This window comes from Poecilia formosa, unplaced genomic scaffold, assembly GCF_000485575.1.
Source record: "Poecilia formosa unplaced genomic scaffold, Poecilia_formosa-5.1.2 Scaffold26, whole genome shotgun sequence".
Classification (NCBI taxonomy): Eukaryota; Metazoa; Chordata; class Actinopteri; order Cyprinodontiformes; family Poeciliidae; genus Poecilia; species Poecilia formosa.
The window spans coordinates 2,797,663-2,822,982 of record NW_006799965.1 but is presented as its reverse complement, the minus strand read 5'-3'; the positions used below and the strand labels follow the sequence as shown (position 1 = coordinate 2,822,982).

General features: G+C 39.0%; 6 protein-coding genes across 6 annotated transcripts in view; 4 read left to right on the top strand and 2 right to left on the bottom strand.

Moving 5' to 3' along the window:
• Nucleotides 1-6: 6 nt before the first annotated feature.
• Nucleotides 7-3,625, bottom strand: LOC103135614 (uncharacterized). The gene is made up of 10 exons (XM_007548428.2): nucleotides 3,452-3,625; nucleotides 1,866-3,365; nucleotides 1,689-1,781; nucleotides 1,502-1,606; nucleotides 1,280-1,389; nucleotides 994-1,185; nucleotides 728-890; nucleotides 440-605; nucleotides 236-330; nucleotides 7-147 (listed from the first exon to the last, which is right to left on the bottom strand). Exons 1-10 carry the CDS (start codon nucleotides 3,606-3,608, stop codon nucleotides 62-64), a joined length of 2,667 nt encoding a protein of 888 aa, XP_007548490.1. The 5' UTR covers nucleotides 3,609-3,625; the 3' UTR covers nucleotides 7-61.
• Nucleotides 3,324-25,320, top strand: part of LOC103135609 (cis-aconitate decarboxylase-like) — a 46,006-nt gene continuing 24,009 nt past the window's right edge. The window contains exon 1 of the mRNA XM_016669641.1: nucleotides 3,324-3,389. The gene's annotated coding sequence lies outside the window, so the exon portion shown is untranslated. The remainder of the gene's footprint in view (nucleotides 3,390-25,320) is intronic.
• Nucleotides 4,603-8,124, top strand: LOC103135613 (cis-aconitate decarboxylase-like). The gene is made up of 6 exons (XM_007548427.2): nucleotides 4,603-4,713; nucleotides 4,993-5,047; nucleotides 5,437-5,624; nucleotides 5,866-5,958; nucleotides 6,221-6,426; nucleotides 7,148-8,124. The coding sequence occupies exons 1-6, from the start codon at nucleotides 4,699-4,701 to the stop codon at nucleotides 8,070-8,072; spliced, it is 1,482 nt and encodes a 493-aa protein (XP_007548489.1). The 5' UTR covers nucleotides 4,603-4,698; the 3' UTR covers nucleotides 8,073-8,124.
• LOC103135611 (probable alpha-ketoglutarate-dependent hypophosphite dioxygenase) lies at nucleotides 13,025-15,875 on the top strand. Its single transcript, XM_007548425.2, has 7 exons — nucleotides 13,025-13,069; nucleotides 13,490-13,678; nucleotides 14,765-15,017; nucleotides 15,091-15,182; nucleotides 15,279-15,418; nucleotides 15,518-15,622; nucleotides 15,718-15,875. Exons 2-7 carry the CDS (start codon nucleotides 13,549-13,551, stop codon nucleotides 15,802-15,804), a joined length of 807 nt encoding a protein of 268 aa, XP_007548487.1. The 5' UTR covers nucleotides 13,025-13,069; nucleotides 13,490-13,548; the 3' UTR covers nucleotides 15,805-15,875.
• LOC103135612 (probable alpha-ketoglutarate-dependent hypophosphite dioxygenase) lies at nucleotides 17,243-20,198 on the top strand. The gene is made up of 7 exons (XM_007548426.1): nucleotides 17,243-17,278; nucleotides 17,706-17,894; nucleotides 18,984-19,236; nucleotides 19,309-19,400; nucleotides 19,497-19,636; nucleotides 19,735-19,839; nucleotides 19,935-20,198. The coding sequence occupies exons 2-7, from the start codon at nucleotides 17,765-17,767 to the stop codon at nucleotides 20,019-20,021; spliced, it is 807 nt and encodes a 268-aa protein (XP_007548488.1). The 5' UTR covers nucleotides 17,243-17,278; nucleotides 17,706-17,764; the 3' UTR covers nucleotides 20,022-20,198.
• Nucleotides 21,679-25,213, bottom strand: LOC103135610 (ES1 protein homolog, mitochondrial). The gene is made up of 5 exons (XM_007548424.2): nucleotides 24,834-25,213; nucleotides 22,663-22,775; nucleotides 22,388-22,559; nucleotides 22,087-22,288; nucleotides 21,679-22,006 (listed from the first exon to the last, which is right to left on the bottom strand). The coding sequence occupies exons 2-5, from the start codon at nucleotides 22,768-22,770 to the stop codon at nucleotides 21,814-21,816; spliced, it is 675 nt and encodes a 224-aa protein (XP_007548486.1). The 5' UTR covers nucleotides 22,771-22,775; nucleotides 24,834-25,213; the 3' UTR covers nucleotides 21,679-21,813.

Genomic DNA, 25,320 nt, shown 5'->3' with positions numbered 1-25,320 from the left:
ATATTGGCTCTGGCGCTGACCCACACATGTAGCTATGAAGAAGTCCTCTGGAAGGATTCGCTCACAACATTGTGTTTTTCAGCCTTTCGAAGATCTGATGAACTTTAACCGCAGGGACACAGCCTTCTCTTACAATGGTGATGATACCTAAATGAAAAGTGAGAGCAACTTCCGTTAGAGTGTGCTGAGTAAAATTAACATGAGCGTGGGAGAGACTTTGATTGTTTACACATACCTTCATCAATCCTCAGACAGTTGACCACAGTTGAAGCAACAACTTCATTGGAGTCTCCGTCACAGAGGACCCCTTGTATCTTGTGCCCCAGTCGACTGCGATTCAAAGAAAGTAGAAAAATATTGCATATGTTGAGAAAGCAATGGTTTTAGTACCATGATGTGTGACCCAGCATTTATTAAAGTTCATTTTGAAGTATCTTACTTGATGACCATGCTGTGGTGGGTGCTGTCTGGTTCTCCACTGGGATTGGCAGACGTAATAGCGAGGGGTCCAGTCATGTCACACAAGTGGCACGTCACGGTGTGGTCAGGAACACGGATCATGATGCTGTCCCTGGTGCCAACACGGTCGTAAGCTGCTCCAACTCCTGCAGAAGAGAAGTTAACATTGGAGGTGAGGGTTTATTTTGTTGATCTGAGAGTAAACTATCATTAAAACCAGGCAAATTTCAGTCCACAAGCATTAACAAAACAACTTCACAATGTTTACCTAGTTTGAATAGCCAGTCTCCTTTGCTGACGATGCAGCTGATGCCTCCTGGATAAACGTTCCTCATGAACTCCCACAGCAGAGGGCTGAACGGAGGCTTGGCTGCCACCAGCTGTTCTACACTAGAAATGCAAATGCATATAGGCTTCTCTGCTGGCCGGTCCTGGAGGAGAGACATATTTAACATTATGTTGATGGCTTTTCCTTAAATTAAACACAGTGGAAAATAAATGTCACATTGCGCTTGAAAGGTATTCCTGTCTTACCTTAATGTTGTAGATTTTCTCTATAGCCTGGGGATTCTTGCAGGAGGCAGACAGAGCGTACACAGTGTCTGTGGGAATACCACACACGCCTCCTTCTTCCAGAAGCTGAGCAATTTTTAAGAGGCCGCTTGTGAGGCGAGAGCTGGCCACCGGACAGGGATGCTTCTCAGATATTTCTGACTTAATTTTTTCCTAAAATTACAGATGATACAGGAAATGTTCAAAATAATTTATGTGTAGTTGAAAATTCTTAGCGGATCAAACATTTTGTCATTAAAGTTATTACCTTAAAGAGAGGAGGCCCCATTGGCATCACTCTTTGTGAAAACATGTAGTTTATCAGTGACGCCAAAGTGCCATATATGCATATGAGAGAGACCAATGCCAGCATGGCAACTGTGGGAAAAAATAATGTCAAAAGGTGAATAAATTGAGTGAAAAGGTGAAAAGATCCATCAAGATTTAAGTACCTAATGCTTGTCATCATATGTGGCTCATGATAACTTACTTTCAAGTTCATATGGCAGCTTGTTCAGGGTGGAGAGAAGGAAGCAAACAAGAACCACCTCCATCAGCATTGTCAGGAACAGAAGAACCAGGTTTCTATAAGCAGCTGGACCAGTTAACAGAAGATTACCATAATAATCAGAACAAAGAGAAATATTGACAACAGAAAATGCATATATACAACTTACCAATCAGCATAAGGAAAGCATTGATGACAAGGAAGGCGATGGCTCCTGCAGTAAAACCATAGCCTGCCTCAGTCGAGAGCTGAAGTTGGTTACCTGAATGAAAGGGATTCGAGATTATACTCCCATCTAAATTGCAACAGATATTGTCATTATGTTCATATATTAGCGCTAACATACCTGCAAATCTAAACCATGTCCACGTTGCCCAGACAACAACATAGATGGAAGAGATGACTGATCCAAAGCGGCCGCCTCCTGTGACTTGCAACCTGCTGACGTAGGCCTGGATGATAGCTCCAGAGATCAGGACCCAGGGGATGGTCAGGTGCAGGAGAGAAGGGTTTGTACTCATGCTTCTTGAATGAAGAGCTGACAAAGCTGCAACCCCATTTGAAAGATAGAACAGAGCGTCTGAGGTCTGATCTCCTGGGGGAAGCACATCCTGATCTCCCTGCTTAGACCTTCTACATCTCAAAGTCCTAATCAGCTTCTCAGAAGACACTGGTTGTGGTCCTACAGGTATGAGAGACTTTTCTGCAATGGTGTTGATGAGACGGGTGAAGGTGCCATAGATGGAGACTGCAGTGAACAGAGAACAAGCTACTCCGAAGAAGATGTAGTAACCCTGCAGGGGGATCTGAGGGACTGTGGAGACTGTGAGCAGGACAAAGAACAAGTTATGGATCAATTCCAGGACGTCCATGTTCAGGCTCCCTACACAAAGCACCAAGGCTGCCACCACAAAGAACCAGTCTCCTACCATTGCTTCCCTTCCAGAGACAACTTTACCATCCTCTACTATTAAAACAGACACAACAAACTCCTCCCAAGCTTTGATCAACCAATATGTGGCATGCAGCCCAAACTTTGTGGTGTGGTAGCAATCTTGACGCAGGTGGGCGTAGTAGCTAGAGAACAACTGGGCAACTGAGATGATTGATACCCAGGCAACACCTAGACCAAATGACTTCATGTACCCAAAGCTGTAGAAAGCAAAGATGAATGGAGCAATGGAGTCGCAGAAGAAACTCAAAGCCATTGGCTCTGCATACTTTGTGTTCTTCTTCTTCTCCTGGCCTCCACTCTGAGCTTTTCCTGAGTTGGGGGTCCCTAGTAAGAGAACATTAAAGAGTGGGGTACCAAAACCTTTCAGGGCTAGACGTTGAGTCAGCCCTTTGATGAGAAGAGCCGCTGAACCATAGATAGCAAAGATCAAAATGAGCAACTCCAGAACCCCAGAGACAATCAGAGCCCAGGAATATGCAGCTAAAGCTACTGCTTCAAAGATCAAGGTGGCTGTGATGGCTCCAAAGACAAAAGGCATGATGTAGTTGACCGTGGCAGAGCAAAATGCAAGAAGAAAGGACAGGATGATGTAGGGGACCAGACCGGCAATCGCTGACTCCTCCATGGACAGACATAAATAGCACTGCGTGGAGTTATTAAGAGACATGTTGCTCATCATGTTGGTGGATGAATTGCTCATCATCTGATCTGTTGTTAATGTCATATTTGGATTTTCAGGCAGGGCACCATAGTAGATTCTAGTTGCACCATAACTAGCCCAAAGAGCAGAGTAGCCAATGAAGGCGGTGCCACTCAGGTGGTCATATTTACGGAAGGAGAGCAGCCCAGCCACCAGCTGGCAAACGCCGCCAATCAGGATGAGATGTACACCTGGAAAAAATGTTGCAAATTGGGGTAAGCTCTCTTCTTAGAACTTTAAACTGTGCCTAATTTGGTTATTTTACATCCAGTTTTACCTGCGAGAATGTTCTCTACTCCAACTGGAGCGTTGCCATTGTGAGCTGTGTTGAAGTTCTGGAGAAGTACAAGGAACGCACTGATCCCATTTGACAACATGCCTAAAACTCCCGGTTCCCCGTAGAAGCTGGCAGGAAACCCATCAGATGCAGCCATGATGGTTTCAGTGACAGACTCTTGCTCTGATGAAGTACATCACAGAGAATATACTCCTCACCAAGTCTATAAATCAACACACTGACCAACTGTTTAAGATGTTTCATTGATTAAGTTTGTACCATCCCATTAAGATCCATACCATATATTTCTTAAAATACACAAATTAGCTTGTACAGATGTTTTGGATACATTTATTGTCTACATTTTAGATACATTATTTTAAGTTGTATATCTGCATTTTATCATTTTCATAAATTACAAAAATATCCTAGCATAAAGAGAAAATATTGTCAATATTTTCACACATTTTAATACATAATGTATAATCTAAAACAAGCAATTGCATTTGATGCAAAGCAGCGATTCATCACAACCTATTCCATTCAGTTTTTCTTGGGTAGTTTCAGTCCTTTAACATGAAATAACTTGATAGTTAAGATATACTTCACCCTGTTAGAAAACAGTTTACAACAACTTTTATTGCCTGTTGCTTATTGCTGTTTTAGACAAACTTAACTTAACCACTCCTAATCAAAATTGTTTATATCCTGCCCAGAAAAGTGCAATTATTAGTCACATTAACAGATATGACATCTAAATGTGTATTCTAGTGTTTTAAAACTATGAATCTTTTGACTAATGTACCTTTTTATGTTTTTAGACAATAAGAGATAAGTTTGTTCTCAAAACAATAAGAGATAAAAATGAAGCATTACCTGGTCAAGATGCTTCAAAGATGAAATGCTCAGTGCCACTGATGCACAGATGAAGGTTTATCCAGTATAAGACTTTTCTGCTTGTAGGCGGAGTTTCAAGCTTAAGTCATCAACTAGTAGTTTTCTTTGCTTTGGCAATTACATAATAGTATGTCTTAAAATTTTTTAACAATGAACAACACAAGAACCTGGAATTTCCTACCTCGTTCCTTGTTCCTGTGAGGCAAGTTTTGGTACCTGGGCTATATAAGGCGACACCCTTCCCAATATTAGAGCAGCATCATTCAGACACTCTGAGCTAACAGCACAGTGAACGCGAGAAGCACTGAGGAGAAAACTGGTTTTCAACGAGAAAAAATACAGAAGGCGTCATGTTCAGGCTGCAGGTAAGAAATATTCATATAATTTAAGAATCCGTGAAAATGTTTTCTATCATAACTGCATTTGAGACATTTTAATGACCTTAAAACATACTTTTCATTTCTGTGGCATGAACTGTTACAGAAACTACCGCTGTCAACAGAACCCTTTGTTACTGTAAAACCATTGTCTTCTAAGACACTTGCTTCACATCACGCGTGCCTGACAAAGATAGCCTGCAGAAACGGATCAGATAAGGCTTTTACAGTTGCATGAGATCATTTGTACATTTTACTCTCTTGTAGAAAACCGTCAGACCGATCTGGGCTGCCAGAAGAATCCACAACTCTGCTGTGGAAGGTGAGAATTTCTGACTCATTATAGTGTTTTTACTTTTTAGACTTTTTTTTTTTTATGTAACTCTTTGTGGTTGAATTGTTGAAGTGTTTCTTTTGCATATCTCATAATCATATTATTTTCCTTTTCTTTCTTTGCAGTGTGTGGCATTTGAATACTTTTGATTATTAGTGTGGCTTAATGTGTTTGACGTAAACATCACTAAACTTCTTTTTAATCTTTGTGATTCTAAAATCAGCATTCTGTATGTATATTTGTACATTGTAAATGTATAACTCTTGTCACCATTTTAGGTTAATATTTTACTTTAGATAGACTTTCTAAACTTTACCCTTCACATCCTCATTAACCCTCAGGTAAAAGAGAAATCTTTTTTTTCCTCCTTTCAACAGTGCTGAGGAGCCCGACTCCTGAGGAAACAGTCACTGCTAGTTTTGGGGAGTTTGTCAGTAAGGTCAAGTCCGAGCACCTGTCCTCTGTGGTTCTCCACCGCAGTAAAAGAATGGTACTGGACAGCATTGGTGTTGGTCTCATTGGTAGCACAACTGAGGTGTTTGAAATGGTGCTAAAACACTGCAAGGTAGGAAATAGAAAATGTCAAAATATGTATATAGGTTGATACAGTCCCACTATTTGACTCTTTTATTCAGCTTGTAGCAAACTTGTAGAATTGGACAAATTCAAAACTACATTTTACATTTATTCAAATATTCAAAATCTAATCTTATTGAAAGATAAATGTTTCTTTTTCAACTCTAACTTAATATTTCATGTAAATTTTTTATTGTAACCAAAATTAACTGTATTCTTTTAAACCCCAGCACATGTACGGCCATGATAACATCTGCTCAGTGTACGGAAAAAGAGGCATCAGGCTCTCCCCAACACTGGCAGCTTTTGTCAATGGAGTGGCGGTAAGTGCTGTTATGCTACTATTACAAATAGACTGCTAGTATTTTACATCAGTAATAAAATAACATAAAATAAAAAAACCCAACCAGCACAATCAGGATACAATTTTGAAAGTGATCCTTTGTGTAACTTTGTTAAAAGTGTCCAACATTGCTTATTTAAGGTGTATCACCAAATCAAAAAGAAAAAGTACAGTTCATAACATTTTAGACATTGTTTATTCCACTAAGAAAGATGCCTTGTTTTTCTTCAATCACACCTCAGACTCACTCCATGGACTTTGACGACACCTGGCATCCAGCAACTCACCCATCCGGAGCCGTCCTTCCTGCTGTGTTAGCGCTCAGCGACATGATGCCGGCCAGCAGGAAGCCCAGCGGTCTGGACTTCTTACTCGCGTTTAACGTGGGCATCGAGATCCAGGGCCGCCTGATGAGGTTCTCCAACGAGGCCCACAATATTCCTAAAAGGTCAGTTCTTCAGAGTTGGATTGCATTCGCACTGGAACTTCCAGACTATTTGTAACTGAAATACAAAATATGTAAATTTGTTAACGGTTTGAATCATATACTTTTTTATGTCTTTGCAGATGATATTTCCTTTTAAAGTTAAAAGTGTATATGCTGGAAAAAAAATTGTTGTGGAAGGTTTTACTGCGTAGTTTGTGCAAAGTGAACCTAACAAAGGCCTCACACACTTCAAATGTGTGAGGCCTTTCATAGCTGCATAGTGTTTTTCCCCTCCTCAGCACAGAAACTCAGAGATGTTTTGCTTACTTTTGTGCTTGGGTTTGTCTCTGAACTGTGGTACTTTTGGCTCCTTTGGCTAACTGGAGCTTTTTCTGTTGACACTGCTCCTTCCTGAAACAGGTAAAGCTCATCCCAGGTTCAGTCAGGACAGAAGTGTGGTTTTCATCAGCAAAAATTATGATGATGCACAGAGTTTCAATACTTTCAGTTTGGGTACACAAAAACACTGGACGAGCAGAGAAAACAACTCTTCATATTTAGCTTGGAGGCTTTTTTGGGATAATTAGATTCATAAGTTTCCTTCGCATCATCACATTTTTAGGTTCTCTGAACTCTGCAACTAGAAATGTTTGACACTCTTGATATTGAATTATGGCTAACTTTTTAAATACTAATTATGTTTATTCAGTAGACATTCAGGTCTCTGTTTGTCCTTCGTCAGGTTTCATCCTCCCACTGTGGTCGGTCCCATGGGAAGTGCAGCAGCCTGTGCTCGCCTCCTGTCTCTGGACTCCTCTCAGTGCAGCCATGCCTTGGCGATAGCTGCTTCCCTGGCTGGAGCTCCCATGGCTAACGCTGCCACTCAGTCTAAGCCCCTCCACATCGGCAACGCCTCACGCCTTGGGCTTGAAGCTGCCCTTCTGGCATCCAGAGGCCTAGAGGCCAGTCCTCTGGTGTTGGATGCTGTTGCAGGAGTGGCAGGCTTTAGTGCTTTTTATGAAGATTACATGCCACAGCCTTTAGATTCACCCCATGATGGCCATGCATTCCTGCTAGAGGAGCAGGACATGGGCTTCAAGCGCTTCCCCGCCCATCTGGGGATGCACTGGGTGGCAGATGCTGCAGCTTCCGTCCATAAGCTTCTAGTGGGCGTTGGTCCTGGAAAGGTCTCTCCAGATCAAGTCCAGGACATCTTGCTCAGAGTTCCCCTTTCTAAATACATCAATAGGCCTTTTCCTGAGTCGGAGCATGAGGCCCGCCACTCCTTCCAGTTTAACGCCTGCACCGCTCTCCTGGATGGTGAGGTGACCGTCCAGTCCTTCACGCCAGGCGCCATTAGCCGCCCCGAGCTCCGCGCTCTGTTGAGCCGCGTTCGGCTGGAGCATCCCCACGACAACCCCGCAAACTTCAACGTGATGTATGGGGAGGTCCAGGTGACGCTTGTGGGAGGAGACATTCTGAAGGGACGCTGTGATACCTTCTACGGCCACTGGCGCAACCCGCTGTCCAACGAGAGCCTGAGGAAGAAGTTCAGGAACAACGCAGAGGTGGTGCTTCCATCGGCGAAGGTTGAGCGGCTGATCAAGGCGGTGGACGAGCTGGACAGACTTGACGACTGCCAGCACTTGCTCTCACAGCTGCAATGAAGATATATTGCAAATATATTTAATATATATGATGAGTTTCATTGTCACCAATAAACACTTATTTGTACATTTTATCATCTTCATGCTTCTTTAAATTGTATATATTCTGTACTTCAAATTGTTCTGTTTGAGAGTTACGTTTGCAAAAATGTTCTTTTTCTGGAGTTCTTGTAAGCTGATATATCTATTTGTGTACATCATACTGCTGTGTAAAAAATATGTTTTCAAATATAAGAAAGATAAATGTATCACAAAAATCTATCAGTAAGCCATAGAGTTGTGTGCAAACAACTGCTGTCATAACACTTTGTTATAGTATTTATATTTTTTCTGCACTCTTTGCAGTATGTGGAACTGTCTCTTTCATTTTGCCTCAGTTCTTCTCTGAATTTTGTCATATAAATCATATGTCGTAAACATAAAACTGGCCTGGTGTGCTTTCCTGGATCTACCTTTTTATGTTGATGAAGCCGCCAGTCCTTTGAAACCCTTCAAGGATAGGAGACAAAGAGGATGAATCAATGGCTGGATCATCAGGAAAAAAATACCCCTCTCCAAAACGTCTTGAAAGAGAATCATTCTCTGTGGTTGAAAAAGTGGCAAATATTGCACTTATTTACAAGCCATTATAGATTAGCTGACATAAATTATATTTTCTAACACCATGAACTCAGTTCAGCTTGTTCTGTTTAACTGAAATATTAGATCTCAGCGATTCTCCCCAGGGTAAATGATTGAAGACGCTGGATGGAGGGATATTTTTCATCTTACAGTATATTAATATTAATTACCTAAAAACAAATCTCAACAAGACGGAGAACTGCACCATCAGGAGGAAATGTAGTTCCAATATAACTACAATTTGTTACACTGCTGCTAATCAGACAGTAAAATTATGCAAAAAAACACAAAGACACACAGCAGCAAACTGAGCCGGATGGAATCACAAAATGAAAACATTTTGCTTGTTACCGAATGAAGCTTGCATTCAGGTTGTGCTCAAACTAATGAGTCTTCATGCATTTAAACAATTTTATTGGTTGTCTTTAAATAAGTTTTCATTTTTAAATTAGTATTTAGTGTTTAGGACTCTGAATTGTGTTGATAACTGCAAAAGTGATGTGAGCAAAAGAATGTTAAAAGGAAGGCTATTTTCAGAAAACAAGAATTCATTAAAACTCAAGGGTTATTTTTTTCAGCGGAGTGAAGCCTAAAGTGAGAGGAGCATGCTGACAGATATTTTATGTTGCAGTAATGAGCAGCAGCATCTAGGGGGAGACAAGAGAATGAAAAGTCAGCAGGAAAAAGCAACACAAACCTCTTAGTTCTCAGAAAACTGTGGAAAATCAGGCTTAACACACTATGAGTCATTCCAGGTCCACATTTATTTTTATGGCTGGTATCTTTAAATGTATCTGAGTAACAATAAAGCAAATTCATCTATTTAAAAATATCAGCATTAAATTCAAAATGTTTTGGTATTCATTTCTGAAAGTCCTTTAAGTTCGCCTTTAAACTTAAGCTGCTTTTTTTGCTTTGTTTTCAGACCTGCCTCTGACCATTTTTAAAATAAAGGTTGTGTCTATTTATTTATTTATTTGTTTATTTTTTGTTAAATCACTGAACTCTGACATATACATTTTTATCAGAAACATTCAAAGCCATCCAGTACTTTACGTCATCGAGACAGATGAACCAGTCATGACAAAAGTAAATGTAGCAAAGAGCCCATTTTAAAAAGGATCTTTTGGGGAATAATGGATTCGTCAGATTTACCTCCATCTTTAAAAAGCCACAGGCTTCTCATTGGATTCATCGTTCATCTGTCTCGATGACGTAAAGAAATATATAGCTTCGAATTTTTTACACTTAAACAAGCAAAAAACAGAAGTGATGGTCTCTGGTGGCACATTTGACACCTCGAACATAGATTTTGGTTCTCTGACACAGTATGTGTTACTAACTACATATATTAGCCAAAATGAAGCCAATTATATCAAGGCAGCTTTGTGAAACTGTTACATCTAGGCTGGATCACTGTAACCTGCTCTATTTTGGGAAACATTACCTTCATTATGACTGTACTTCACTGGTTGCCTCTTTTACGTCAGTTTTAAAGTTATTTTACTCACTTTTGCATCTCTTCAAGATGCCTAATGTGACTTCTATAAAAATATGTTGTTTGTTAAAACTATCTCTATGTCATGGCAGCATAATATGAGACTCTGCTGCATCAAGAAGGCAGCATTGCTTTATTTTTGTTTCTTGCGCTCCGTCTGAGACTCTTAAATCCAGGCTGGTCTTTGTTTGTTTCAGTTACTTGAAACACACAAAAACTGGAAGCTGAAGTGTTTTGTTAACAAATTCTGATATCTTAGAAATAATTTGTGTGTGCTTATTCTGTATTCTTAATACAGAACAAACATTCTCAAACAGCAGAGCTTGCTGTTTGAGAATGTCAGTCCAGAACTTAATCCAGAACTAGTGACATTTCAGACCAAACGTCACTAGTAAGGTATTCAGAAACCAGTAAGTTACTGAAACTGAGAGCTTTTTGGATATTAATTCCTCATAATTAGGCGCCACCTCGACTTGGTCATTATGATCACAATTACTAACTTTGTTAATATGTATCTTTGACACCCATTAATATTTATTCATAGCCACACTAAGCCTATTGTTGCAGAGGTCAATTATAATTCTGTTGATAATTACTGTTTGTGCAAGCATTGCTCAGAAAGGATCTTGCATTTTCTTTTTCATGACATATGTTTGGAATAATGTCATAACGTCAGAGAGGAAAGGATGAGTAATTAGTTTTGAAAAGGGCTGTTAATGTTTGCTTTGTTGATGTAGAGATTTCTGCAATTGTTTTCTGGTAGCAGGTCATGAATATGTAAAACAATAAGCAAAAGAATCAAGGTGAGCAGAATGAGGTGATGGGGAATTTTTCTTTAAACTATTTTCTCCGAATATTCACAAGGTTCCTGGTTCTGACGGTAAAAGATGTCGTAGCTTTTCCTTTTGACCAGCATTTATGGTCAACAGTATTTCCTTGTGAAAATACCGGTCATTTTACACTTGAACAAGCAAAAGACAGAAGTGATGGTCTCTGGTGGCACATTTGACAAGTCGAACATTGACTTTGTTTCTCTTTTATCATCTTTGACATCCGGAGATTGATGGCTCTGATTTTTTGTGTGTTTTTTTTCACAATAACAAGGCTAACGTCATGCTATGTAGAACCAATTCAGCATATTGATTATTTGTACCTGATTGTGTGTGTGAGAAAAACTCTGGAATAAACTGGAAACTGGATATCACCCTTCAACATCTCATGTGAAACACTTTTGCTGGGCAAACATACATATATTGTATATATATTGAACAGGTTTGCACAATGAAGATGGGTCTACAGTTTTCCCAGATTTTCTTAAATTTCTGACTTCTGTGTATGATTTTATTTTAGCTGAAGAAGGACCAAAATTTAAACAAATAAAACAAGCAAAATAAAGTAAAAAGTTAACAATTTTTCATTCATCATTTATTTGTTGAGAGAAGTGATCCAGCATCATTAATCTGTAAATGCCAAAAAAATAAATAATAATAATAATAATAATAATAATAATAACTGTGTTATTGTTGTGAACCTGATGCTTTACAGACCTTTGTTTGGAATATGCAAAAAGGAAAATGTTCCTTTTCATTTAAGCATATCTAAATAATCAGAACCTGTCTTAATAAGAATCAACTATATGAGTGACCAACTATATCCAAATATAAAAAAAAACAAAAACATTGAATTAGATGTCAGACACTGAAGGTTGTTCACAATGCAAATCAATTTCAGTGTTTTGAACTGTCAACCCCCAAAATGCTCACATATTGTCAGACAACAGTTTTGTGAAGACTCTGGTATCCTCACAGCAGTTTTAAACTTGCTCACTGAAGGCATGTTCAATTGATGTACAGGGCGGACCATAAGTTTCCATACATCTGAGAATGTAAAATGTATATTTCTTTTATATTTTCAGATAGCTAAGAAGACGAGTTTGACAAAAGAGCAAAGAATTGAAATTGTACCGATGGCTGGATCGGGAAACAGACGCACAAAACTAGCAGAAAACATGGACCGAGCATCACACACACAGCACTGTGGCAAAACTTATTTCCAAGTTTCAGAAAACTGGAAGTGTTGCAGATCAACCATGAAGTGGTCCAAGACGTGCAGCGATTACACAGAGTCCAACAAAAATAAAAACATTTTATATAAACAATATGAAATGTTTATTTTTTTCTATGAATGGAAACTTATGGCCCACCCTCTATATTCAATGAATGGATATATTAAAATGAGCGTATATAAGGACAATGAATGTCATCATAAAACAACGTTAATCGATCCATTTTATTTTGATCATTGAAACAGTGACATGTCACCAGATTTCCAGCAGTCACCAGATCACACACTCCTTTAATTACTTCTGCTTTCATTTCGTGATGGTTCTTTCCTCAGTTTCATAATGAAACATCTTTATACTTTTTGGTGGGTTCATTAGTCACTAATTGTTCTTTCACTCTACATGAAAATAAATAGTTTGCTATGAGGGTGTGGTGAGGGAAGATGAATCGAGCAGGTTTTAACAGAATAACCTCTATTGTTTCAGATTTCAACAGAAACTGCATCAATCACAATGCATTCTCCATTACTAGAGCAAAACGTAAACAGTCAGAGATAACACAACACAAAAGGCATGTAGATCAAACAAAGAAATGTTTTTAAATAGCCTCCACACACCTGAATGAGGTCACTGTCTTGTACTTTTCAGGGATGGTGGTTTCCATGTAATATGACGACGTAGGTCTTTTGAGTAAAGTTTATGAATTTTAAAATGATGACATAATGGTAGGAGTTTCCAAAGCTGAAGGGTATATAATGACTGACAGGCAAGAGCCAGACAGAATCCAGACTTACTGGGGGACTGAGCAGACAACAGGTATGGAGAGACACCTTCTGCTGTAGTTAAAGCTTAGACTTTGGAGAATAATATTCTACCTAAACAAAAAGAAAAATATTACCCCATTTGACCATGTTCCATCAATATTTGTAAATCAGCAGTGTTTTATTCAGCTTTCTGTTGAACAACAGAAAGATTTTTGGAGAGTTTTACATCTCTGCAGTCTCAGAGTTGTTTTTAGTGCACACGGAAATAGAGTTTCTTATATTTACAAGTCCAATTAACTTGATTCAAGCGTGTAACAAGTTATAAACTGAGCACAAGTGCTGCGGTGTGCTTATTTTGAAATGTATGTTCTTTATAACCAGCAAATAACTAAAGCCAGGTCAGTGTGAAGGCACACCTTTAATGGCGTTGACTAAACTTAAGCTCTTTTCAACTTTTAAATTTCGCCTTCAGTCGACATCTCACCAACCTTGGAAGCAGAAAGCCAGAGACATCGGCAGGGAAACGCAACGATGACCGCGTCTCCAGCTGAACTACAGGAGCGCTACAATGAGGAGGGCTTCCTGTCACCGCTGCCCGTGCTGGACGAGACAGAGCTGAGGGAGACCAGAGACGCCTTCGCTAAGCTGGAGGAGGAATTTGGTAGGTAACAAACAGAGGGAGGGGGAATTAGACGAAAAATTCAGAGATTGAGCAAGATATAGAGAACTGAGATCAAATGAAACTGACGAAACAGTTGAAACTAAACCATCTAATATAGTTTCAACTAAACCAAACAGTAGCACACAGTGAAGCAGTGTGCTACTGCTTCACTGGTTTATTTCTGTAGAAGCACAGCAACACTTTTCTCAGTAAAAGCAGCTGTAATGGGATGTAGACATATGAATTTCACAACAGGTGCCTCGCAATTCACATGTACAAAGAAACCAAAAACAATAAGTTCATATATCAAATATGGAAAAAAAATTGTAACAGCATAGAGAACATAACATTTATTTATTATTTAGTAGAAAAGCCATTACTGGCTACTGACTGAGCCATTCTGGCAGCTTCGTATGATTTCAGGTCAGAGTTCACTTGACTGTTTGAAAATCACTCCTCTTTTCCTCTGAAGAATGATTCATCCATCGAATCAGATGATCTGTTTGGGATGAAACCATTTTGGAACATCCTTCTATTCTGTTATTTCAGATGCTTGTGGTGTTGCAACAGAAATGTAACAAACTGATCACAGGAAAATGTGTATGTTTGTTCAGTGCTACGGAAGAAAAGTTTCATTTTTTTTTTACTTGAAAATTACACAGTAAGGAAATTTAATAATATCAAGATAAAAACACCAGCAAATACCGCATGCTACATTCACCAAGTGTGATGAGTGAGTGATTAAATTAAACAAATGTTTCAATAAACAGCTGATCTATTCATATACAAATATTAAATAACTACAGTAATACTTGGACACACCCAGCTCAGACCCAGTTTGTTCTCCTCTGTTAGTTTAATCATGTTGTTTTTTCATTCACATCACATTTATTTTCTTACATAATAAACACTTTCTGTAGATTTAGGAGGCTTAACTTTGCACACCAGCAATCATTTTAATGTTCTTCTCCTTTGACGAAAGAAACTCTGAGAAAACTGTTGACATATCCAACACTTTGTTTCAGCAGATGAATCCGATTTTGTTTTTTTGTTTTTTCTAACCGTGTATTTTCATGTTTCAAACAGGTACAGCGTACACACAGTACAGCCTCCACAACGTTCATCTTCAGTACCCCTGGGTGATGAGCCTGACCAAGCATCCTCGCATCCTGCGAGTGATCCAAGCCATCCTGGGACCTGACGTCATTCTGCTGGACTCTCGATTTATCTGTAAATACCCGACAATCAAACCCGCCAAACTCCAGGAGAGCAAAACAGATCAAAGCAAACCTGATGGAGACGACGAGCTCCCCTATGTGGCCTGGCACCAGGACATGAGGTGAATATAACTTACCAGAGGAAAATAAAGTTTATTTTTTGTGTTGCATGATTAAAGAGTGCGGTGTTCACAGGTACTGGGGTATTGCCGGTGGACCTGTTCTGTCTGTGTGGCTTGCTCTTGATGATTCACAAAAAGAAAACGGAGTCCTTCAGGTCATCCCAGGTAAGCTAAATTTGTTAGTTATTTGCATTTTCTAAGTTATCACTGGCAGTCCAGGCCAGCTGTATGCTCCACGTATTTGACGTCAGTCCCTTACAGGAAGTCACTGCTCTGGCATGTTGCCCCATCGCCAAGCAACCCGCCCTGGAAACCTACTGTCAGTCAACCAGGAGATCCCAGAGGAGCTGGTGCAGGTGGATGAAGCTGTGCTCTGTCCTCTGAAAGCCGGACAGATGTCGGTAGGTTTATTTGTTTTTTTGTGATAAAACCTTGCAGCTATAAAATGCTCTAAAGACAAGTTTATCTCAATCAAATATATCTTTTTTTTTTTTTTCCAGATTCATGATGGACTTCTTGTCCATGCAAGTGATGCCAACACTTCCCAAAGGAGGCGCTGTGGATTTGTGATCCGTTATGTTCCCACCTGTGCCCACCCCACTGAGGTGAGATAATCGTATTTTCTTAGCCAGAGGTTATTTTAGAAAACTTACCTTTCATTTCTAATAACTTTTTTTTTTTTTGTCTGTTTTAATTTAAGGATCCTGATCGTCCCAGGAAATTTCATGCAACAGAGTTAGTCTGTGGGGTGGACCAGTTCCACCATTTCTCCAACAAAAGCACATGAAGGATTAATGAAGACTTCACAACAACTGCTTTAACATCTCGCTTGATAAATCAAATGTCTATTTATGTATATGAACTATNAATAATAATAATAATAATAATAATAATAACTGTGTTATTGTTGTGAACCTGATGCTTTACAGACCTTTGTTTGGAATATGCAAAAAGGAAAATGTTCCTTTTCATTTAAGCATATCTAAATAATCAGAACCTGTCTTAATAAGAATCAACTATATGAGTGACCAACTATATCCAAATATAAAAAAAAACAAAAACATTGAATTAGATGTCAGACACTGAAGGTTGTTCACAATGCAAATCAATTTCAGTGTTTTGAACTGTCAACCCCCAAAATGCTCACATATTGTCAGACAACAGTTTTGTGAAGACTCTGGTATCCTCACAGCAGTTTTAAACTTGCTCACTGAAGGCATGTTCAATTGATGTACAGGGCGGACCATAAGTTTCCATACATCTGAGAATGTAAAATGTATATTTCTTTTATATTTTCAGATAGCTAAGAAGACGAGTTTGACAAAAGAGCAAAGAATTGAAATTGTACCGATGGCTGGATCGGGAAACAGACGCACAAAACTAGCAGAAAACATGGACCGAGCATCACACACACAGCACTGTGGCAAAACTTATTTCCAAGTTTCAGAAAACTGGAAGTGTTGCAGATCAACCATGAAGTGGTCCAAGACGTGCAGCGATTACACAGAGTCCAACAAAAATAAAAACATTTTATATAAACAATATGAAATGTTTTTTTTTTCTATGAATGGAAACTTATGGCCCACCCTCTATATTCAATGAATGGATATATTAAAATGAGCGTATATAAGGACAATGAATGTCATCATAAAACAACGTTAATCGATCCATTTTATTTTGATCATTGAAACAGTGACATGTCACCAGATTTCCAGCAGTCACCAGATCACACACTCCTTTAATTACTTCTGCTTTCATTTCGTGATGGTTCTTTCCTCAGTTTCATAATGAAACATCTTTATACTTTTTCGTGGGTTCATTAGTCACTAATTGTTCTTTCACTCTACATGAAAATAAATAGTTTACTATGAGGGTGTGGTGAGGGAAGCTGGATCTAGCAGGCTTTAACAGAATAACCTCTATTGTTTCAGATTTCAACAGAAACTGTATCAGTCACAATGCATTCTCCATTACTAGAGCAGAACGTAAAAAGTCAGAGATAACACAACACAAAAGGCATGTAGATCAAACAAAGAAATGTTTCTAAATAGCCTCCACACACCTGAATGAGGTCACTGTCTTGTACTTTTCAGGGATGGTGGTTTCCATGTAATATGACGACGTAGGTCTTTTGAGTAAAGTTTATGAATTTTAAAATGATGTCACAATGGTAGGAGTTTCCAAAGCTGAAGGGTATATAATGACTGACAGACAAGAGCCAGACAGAATCCAGACTTACTGGGGGACTGAGCAGACAACAGGTATGGAGAGACACCTTCTGCTGTAGTTAAAGCTTAGACTTTGGAGAATAATATTCTACCTAAACAAAAAGAAAAATATTACCCCATTTGACCATGTTCCATCAGTATTTGTAAATCAGGAGTGTTTTGTTCAGCTTTTTTGCAGGAATTGGACAACAGAAAGATTTTTGGAGAGTTTTACATCTCTGCAGTCTCAGAGTTGTTTTTAGTGCACACGGAAATAGAGTTTCTTATATTTACAAGTCCAATTAACTTGATTCAAGCGTGTAACAAGTTATAAACTGAGCACAAGTGCTGCGGTGTGCTTATTTTGAAGTGTATGTTCTTTATAACCAGCAAATAACTAAAGCCAGGTCAGTGTGAAGGCTCACCTTTAACGGCGTTGATTAAACTTAAGCTCTTTTCAACTTTTAAATTTCGCCTTCAGTCGACATCTCACCAACCTTGGAAGCAGAAAGCCAGAGACATCGGCAGGGAAACGCAACGATGACCGCGTCTCCAGCTGAACTACAGGAGCGTTACAATGAGGAGGGCTTCCTGTCACCGCTGCCCGTGCTGGACGAGACAGAGCTGAGGGAGACCAGAGACGCCTTCGCTAAGCTGGAGGAGGAATTTGGTAGGTAACAAACAGAGGGAGGGGGAATTAGACGAAAAATTCAGAGATTGAGCAAGATATAGAGAACTGAGATCAAATGAAACTGACGAAACAGTTGAAACTAAACCATCTAATATAGTTTCAACTAAACTAAAGAGTAGCACACAGTGAAGCAGTGTGCTACTGCTTCACTGGTTTATTTCTGTAGAAGCACAGCAACACTTTTCTCAGTAAAAGCAGCTGTAATGGGATGTAGACATATGAATTTCACAACAGGTGCCTCGCAATTCACATGTACAAAGAAACCAAAAACAATAAGTTCATATATCAAATATGGAAAAAAAATTGTAACAGCATAGAGAACATAACATTTATTTATTATTTAGTAGAAAAGCCATTACTGGCTACTGACTGAGCCATTCTGGCAGCTTTGTATGATTTCAGGTCAGAGTTCACTTGACTGTTTGAAAATCACTCCTCTTTTTCTCTGAAGAATGATTCATCCATCGAATCAGATGATCTGTTTGGGATGAATGTGCTAACCATTTTGGAACATCCTTCTATTCTGTTATTTCAGATGCTTGTGGTGCTGCAACAGAAATGTAACAAACTGATCACAGGAAAATGTGTATGTTTGTTCAGTGCTACGGAAGAAAAGTTTCATTTTTTTTTTACTTGAAAATTACACAGTAAGGAAATTTAATAATATCAAGATAAAAACACCAGCAAATACCGCATGCTACATTCACCAAGTGTGATGAGTGAGTGATTAAATTAAACAAATGTTTCAATAAACAGCTGATCTATTCATATACAAATATTAAATAACTACAGTAATACTTGGACACACCCAGCTCAGACCCAGTTTGTTCTCCTCTGTTAGTTTAATCATGTTGTTTTTTCATTCACATCACATTTATTTTCTTACATAATAAACACTTTCTGTAGATTTAGGAGGCTTAACTTTGCACACCAGCAATCATTATAATGTTCTTCTCCTTTGACGAAAGAAACTCTGAGAAAACTGTTGACATATCCAACACTTTGTTTCAGCAGATGAATCCGATTTTCTTTTTTTTTTCTAACCGTGTATTTTCATGTTTCAAACAGGTACAGCGTACACACAGTACAGCCTCCACAACGTTCATCTTCAGTACCCCTGGGTGATGAGCCTGACCAAGCATCCTCGCATCCTGCGAGTGATCCAAGCCATCCTGGGACCTGACGTCATTCTGCTGGACTCTCGATTTATCTGTAAATACCCGACAATCAAACCCGCCAAACTCCAGGAGAGCAAAACAGATCAAAGCAAACCTGATGGAGACGACGAGCTCCCCTATGTGGCCTGGCACCAGGACATGAGGTGAATATAACTTACCAGAGGAAAATAAAGTTTATTTTTTGTGTTGCATGATTAAGATTGCGGTGTTCACAGGTACTGGGGTATTGCCGGTGGACCTGTTCTGTCTGTGTGGCTTGCTCTTGATGATTCACAAAAAGAAAACGGAGTCCTTCAGGTCATCCCAGGTAAGCTAAATTTGTTAGTTATTTGCATTTTCTAAGTTATCACTGGCAGTCCAAGCCAGCTGTATGCTCCACGTATTTGACGTCAGTCCCTTACAGGAAGTCACTGCTCTGGCATGTTGCCCCATCGCCAAGCAACCCGCCCCGGAAACCTACTGTCAGTCAACCAGGAGATCCCAGAGGAGCTGGTGCAGGTGGACGAAGCTGTGCTCTGTCCTCTGAAAGCCGGACAGATGTCGGTAGGTTTATTTGTTTTTTTGTGATAAAACCTTGCAGCTATAAAATGCTCTAAAGACAAGTTTATCTCAATCAAATATATCTTTTTTTTTTTTTCCAGATTCATGATGGACTTCTTGTCCATGCAAGTGATGCCAACACTTCCCAAAGGAGGCGCTGTGGATTTGTGATCCGTTATGTTCCCACCTGTGCCCACCCCACTGAGGTGAGATAATCGTATTTTCTTAGCCAGAGGTTATTTTAGAAAACTTACCTTTCATTTCTAATAACTTTTTTTTTTTTTGTCTGTTTTAATTTAAGGATCCTGATCGTCCCAGGAAATTTCATGCAACAAAGTTAGTCTGTGGGGTGGACCAGTTCCACCATTTCTCCAACAAAAGCACATGAAGGATTAATGAAGACTTCACAACAACTGCTTTAACATCTCGCTTGATAAATCAAATGTCTATTTATGTATATGAACTATGATAAATCATCTGACTCTAAATTAAAGCATTGTCTGTTAACTTATTCTTTTAAGCTGCTAATGCCTGTTTAAATATTATTAAAAGAACAAAAACACAAGGTTGAAAAGCTCATTTTCTTTTCTTAAATCACATTTTTGTTCCTTCACATTTGCATGTGGTTTAAAAATCAGTAAATTTACGCAACTCAACCTTTGAAGACAAAGGAAGTTGAAAACATACATATTTGAGTACAAACCTCCAGGTAGCATCAAAATGAAACCAACAGCACAGGATATGGCCAGACAGAAGAAGAAGAATCTACACTTCTGCATGTTCATATTGTGATATATTATTTACATGTTAAATCTATTCATGGTATCAAGTTTCTACACATAGAAATACAATTTAATTTACATGCTCCACTTTCACTGAACAGGACTTTATTAAAAATATTTAGTAGCAGCAGGCTTTAAAATTCAGAAATGCTTTGGAACGCACTCAATACACTGTAAGAATATTTTGAAAAAGGGCTTTTTTTTTTTTGCAAAGATTGAAAAGGGAAGGTGTTCTAGAATCACCTCGTGTCTAACTGCTCATGCCCCAGTATCTGTGCCACCAAAGTATCCATGGTAAAATTTGGAAATGTTTACGACAATGCAGATTTTCAAAGATTTTGCATGTGACGACAACTTGGAAAATAACTAATTCCCCTTTAAAAAAAAAAAAAAAAAGATGTCTCAAAGATGTGCAGTGCCACACACCTGCTGAGTACTGAGATGGTGAGGAAAGAACACGTATGTGTGTTAGTTGACTCAATTCTTGGTCAGTTTGACCATATGCTTTGAATTGCTGTTGTTGAGTCTCAAGTCTCAGCTATTTTTTTTTTTTTTTGAGAAGGGTTTATTTTGCCCCGTGTTATTGTTCGTGGCAGAGTGGTAAATCTTTTCTGTTTATTTTGGGCGTGAGGTTTTCCAGATTCATCTTTTATTTCATGACAGACCCACCAGATGTCACCTAATGGTTGTTTGGACCTGATGAATCTAAAAGGGCACTCTGAAACTTTTTACTTTCCTCACCTTGCATGTAGTGGCAACATCAACTTGTCCAGTCTTGTGTTATATTTCCAGCTTTTTTAAACTTTTGGAAGATATCTACCTGACTAGAACAGGAAGTCATGGATTATTGATTTAAAGATCCTAGACACTGAGAAAGTAAGCTGCAATGTAATGTAAAGAAATGTTTCCACAACTATTAATTTATAGGGATCTCAATAGGTCTGGCACCAATGATTTTGCAAAAAGAAAAATCTTTAAAATTAACTGCATCTTCTTTAAACACAAGTCATTAACTTTAAGAAAAACTAGTGGAGGGTTTAACAAGTCTCTGAGCTTTGCAGTGACACTCAAACATCAATTAACAATGCTATCTATAAGCTTTTTTCTATGTTCATATATGCAAAAAATAAAACAAAATTTATTATAAAAAGCTAAATTATCTGAATAATCACTCACTTCACACATTGAAGAGCAATGAAAGATTGCTGTCTCGTACAAAATTTGTTGCGTCATTGTATGTATGAAGAAAATTATGTCCAAAGCTGTAAGTTCCACAAAATGCTTTATTTAAAATTTCACTCTGATATTTGTTTAATTAGAGTTTCTGATTAAATATTGCAGCATCTCTCATGATTTCCTGGTGAAAATAAATAGAACTGATTACATGTAACAATCTTCTTAGGCAAGTTTCAGCGTTTCTTGAACCATGACGCCGATTCCATCAAACACTTGGTGAAAGGGAGCGTTGCACATGAAGGCAGAGGTGGTGACCAGCTTGTTCTTGACATCAACGTGAGCTTCATCCACGTTTTTGTTCACGTGTTTGCAGCCCATCTCCTTCAAAGCTCCAGCTGTCCCAGCAAACGGCCACCTGAAGATAAAAACCAAGTGAATGATCACACAAAATCCATTAAACTAACATTTTCCTAACGTGAACAGAGATTTACACACTTTTCACACTCTTTGTCCTGCCCCACGGTGAGCTCACAGCCGGGCAGCAGCTTTGCAGCCAGGACAGGCGAAATGCAGCACATGCCCAGAGGCTTTCCTGCTTTGTGGAAATCCTTGATGATCTTCTCCAGATGTGGCTGGACGGTGCAGCTCTTGTTCTTTACAGCCCAGTCACTCAGGTTCTTAGCCACACCAAACCCTCCTGATAGAGAAAATAGGGGTTTGTTCAGAAACCTACATTGAAACATTAAACAGAGGAGCTTCACACAGGTTCCTCTGAGTTTATGCAAGATGAACTCACCTGGAATGATGGCAGCATCAAACGCTGAGACGTCCAGCTTGGCCAGATCTGTCACGTTGCCCCTAGCGATACGAGCGCTTTCCTGCAGGATGTTCCTCTTCTCCTCAGTAGGTTTCCCCACGCAGTGATTTACAACGTGCATCTGGTCACCGTCTGGGGCAAACATCTGCACCTGAGATCAAACGGCCAATATGGTCACTAAAAATCATTGACTCCTGCTGGTTTTCTATCAACACAATGTTTTTGACAGAAAAATAATTTTTTGTTGTTCTTACTTCTGCTCCAGCGCGACTCAGATGGACCAGGACGGCCGAGGCCTCGTGGATCTCTGTGCCGTCATAGACGCCACAGCCGGACAGAATTACTGCAACACGCTTCACCATGATTGCTAAGAAATGCACAAAGACATGTTCAGTCAGAAGGAGACTCTTTAAGGTGCCAAGTTGGTTCTTAATCATTCATGGTGAGGTTTGAATTTCTGTTTCCCCATTGGCAGTACAGTCAGACTGGTGATAGCCACTTGGCACCTGTTGCATGTTCACATAAAACATTTACAAAGCCAGGTGAGAAACAAGTCTCAGGAGTGCAGCTGCTGCTTGCAGGTAGCAGCAGAACCTGGCAGCAATAAATGTGGTTTTTGTCCAAATAAATATTTCTTTCAACACTTATTTCAGTGTTGCAGTGTAAACCAAAGATGCTCTGACGAGAACAAAAATGTGATATATGTTCTCTGATGTTACCGTACATATTAAGTAGACATTTTCCTGTCTTTATTCAGGGGTGAGGTCTCCAAAAAACAAACATTTTTAACTCGGCTTAGAGTCCAGCTCTAAAGGTATGAGGGGTGATTCGGATTCAAGGACTAGAAGTCAAGTTTTATGTGTGGCGAATGGAAGAGAGGACGAATTTGGTGAGTCTACTTTGTGAAATGGTGTGAGGAGGCTCATCTGGGAATCTCTGGAGATAGATTTGAGAAGGAACAATTCCCCACCCTCTCCAATGTTAATCAATCTTACAAATATTTAGGAGAATAATTGAAGAATCAGCTAGACTGGTCAGCCAAGATGGACGCCATGTACAAGAAGGATCTGAGCCGGCTCGACTCAGGTTATTTGTTGTATGTTACAACCTGCCTGTGAGATGCACCATCTTTTTTGCTGTAGCACTGTGGTATGCAGGTATCAAGGAAAAAAAAACAAAAACAAAAAAAAAAACATACAACAGATAATCTTAGGAGCAGGTTAATGACAGACTCCCTTCATAAAAAATGCAGAGGAGAACCATGCAGGATGCCCCTCCTGCTTTTAGGTTTTGTAACCCATTCACCATCTAATGGGGAAGTCACTTTTAATTTCTGTGCTCTTACGCAATTCTTCCGGCCATCCCATCACACTGTCAGCCTCACAGTGCCTAGAAAAATACCCTATCAAATCAAAGGAACACATTACTCTGTCTCTTTATAAGTGCATCTAAAATAAACTCTATTTTATTGGTCGCTCTTTCATGATCTGTTGGTTTTCAACAGATCATGAAAGAGCGACCAATAAAATACAAGCAAATCAGAGGTGAAGGAGGTTGGATTTAAAATAGAAAAATATATATTTCTACTGTTCCTTTGTAGTACATGTCAGTAGAGGGTGTTAACGGAATTATGTTGCATTTTCAAATACTAACCTGAGCAAGCAGTCACATGTAGGCAGGCAGTATTAGGTCAATAGAAACTGGATGTTGGGGGTTTTCTGTGTTATCATTTTTATTATTACTTTAGTTCATTAATCAGTTTTATATTAATCAGCATTGACGTGATTTTCTTGTCTGTGTGAAGACTTTTTGCTGTGTTGAATACTTTTGGAACTGATTGTTCCCTCCACCCTTGGGAGACATCGCTCTCAAGGGAAAGGGCTAGATGACCTGTGTGTGTAGATAGAGCTTGCCATCTGTTTTTGCTGTTTATCTTTTCTCACTATCGTTTTCCCAAAATAAAAGGCCTGCTCTAGCAAAGAGAGGGCAGAACGCTCTGTGAACGGCCTGGAGGAGCAATTTGCTGAGTCTTCTCCTTTTGCAAAAGTTCGACCATAAAATTCATATACGTTGTCTGTGGTTCTTTTATGTAGGTTTGGAAATTACCTATCACGGGACTTATTGGACTTAGGAAAAAATATTCCTATAATCGATTTGTTGATAAATGTCTACTAATGTGTTTTTTTATCTGATCATTGATTACACTAAATAAGTAGTTTTAGCACAAATATTAACTCTCTGACAGTTTATGTGATATTTTTAAGCTACTATTAGGAAGCCACAGAGTTAGACATTAATCGTTTTTAATTCAGTTTGCTGTTAAAAAAAACAAAACAAACTAATTGGTTTAAACCTGTAATCTGCTGCGTGTACTTTTTTTTAACATGCATTGAAGGCAAACGGATCAAGAGAATATATTACTCACCTTATTCAGCTTTTGTCGTATTTCTCCTGTTGAACACGGCGTGCAGCGGAGCTCCTCAGGGTTGGTTTGAAGGCTGAGCTCCGAGCAGAGCGGCTTTATAATCCCCTCCTGCTCGCTGGGTTTTTCCGTCCAACCAACACGCTGCTCAAGACGCTGACGTCACAAGCATCAAGTTACCAAAATCAGTGTCAATAGTTAATCCTTGTACCTAAAAAATGCCGAATCATTGTCCGTTATGAACTCCCAGTTGTGGTGATGCTATAAAAAGACATTAATCTCATCCATCTGGACACAAGGGTTTAGTAATAAGGAAATGATTTAGTAAAGAGGAAATGAATCAAGAAGCGTCACAAAATTACAAAACTTCTAATTTTAGGAGCATGTGTTCTGCCATTCAAGAGGAAATCAGCAAAAGATTTCATAACATTATTATTATTATTATTATTATTATTATTATTATTATTATTATTAGTAGTAGTAGTAGTAG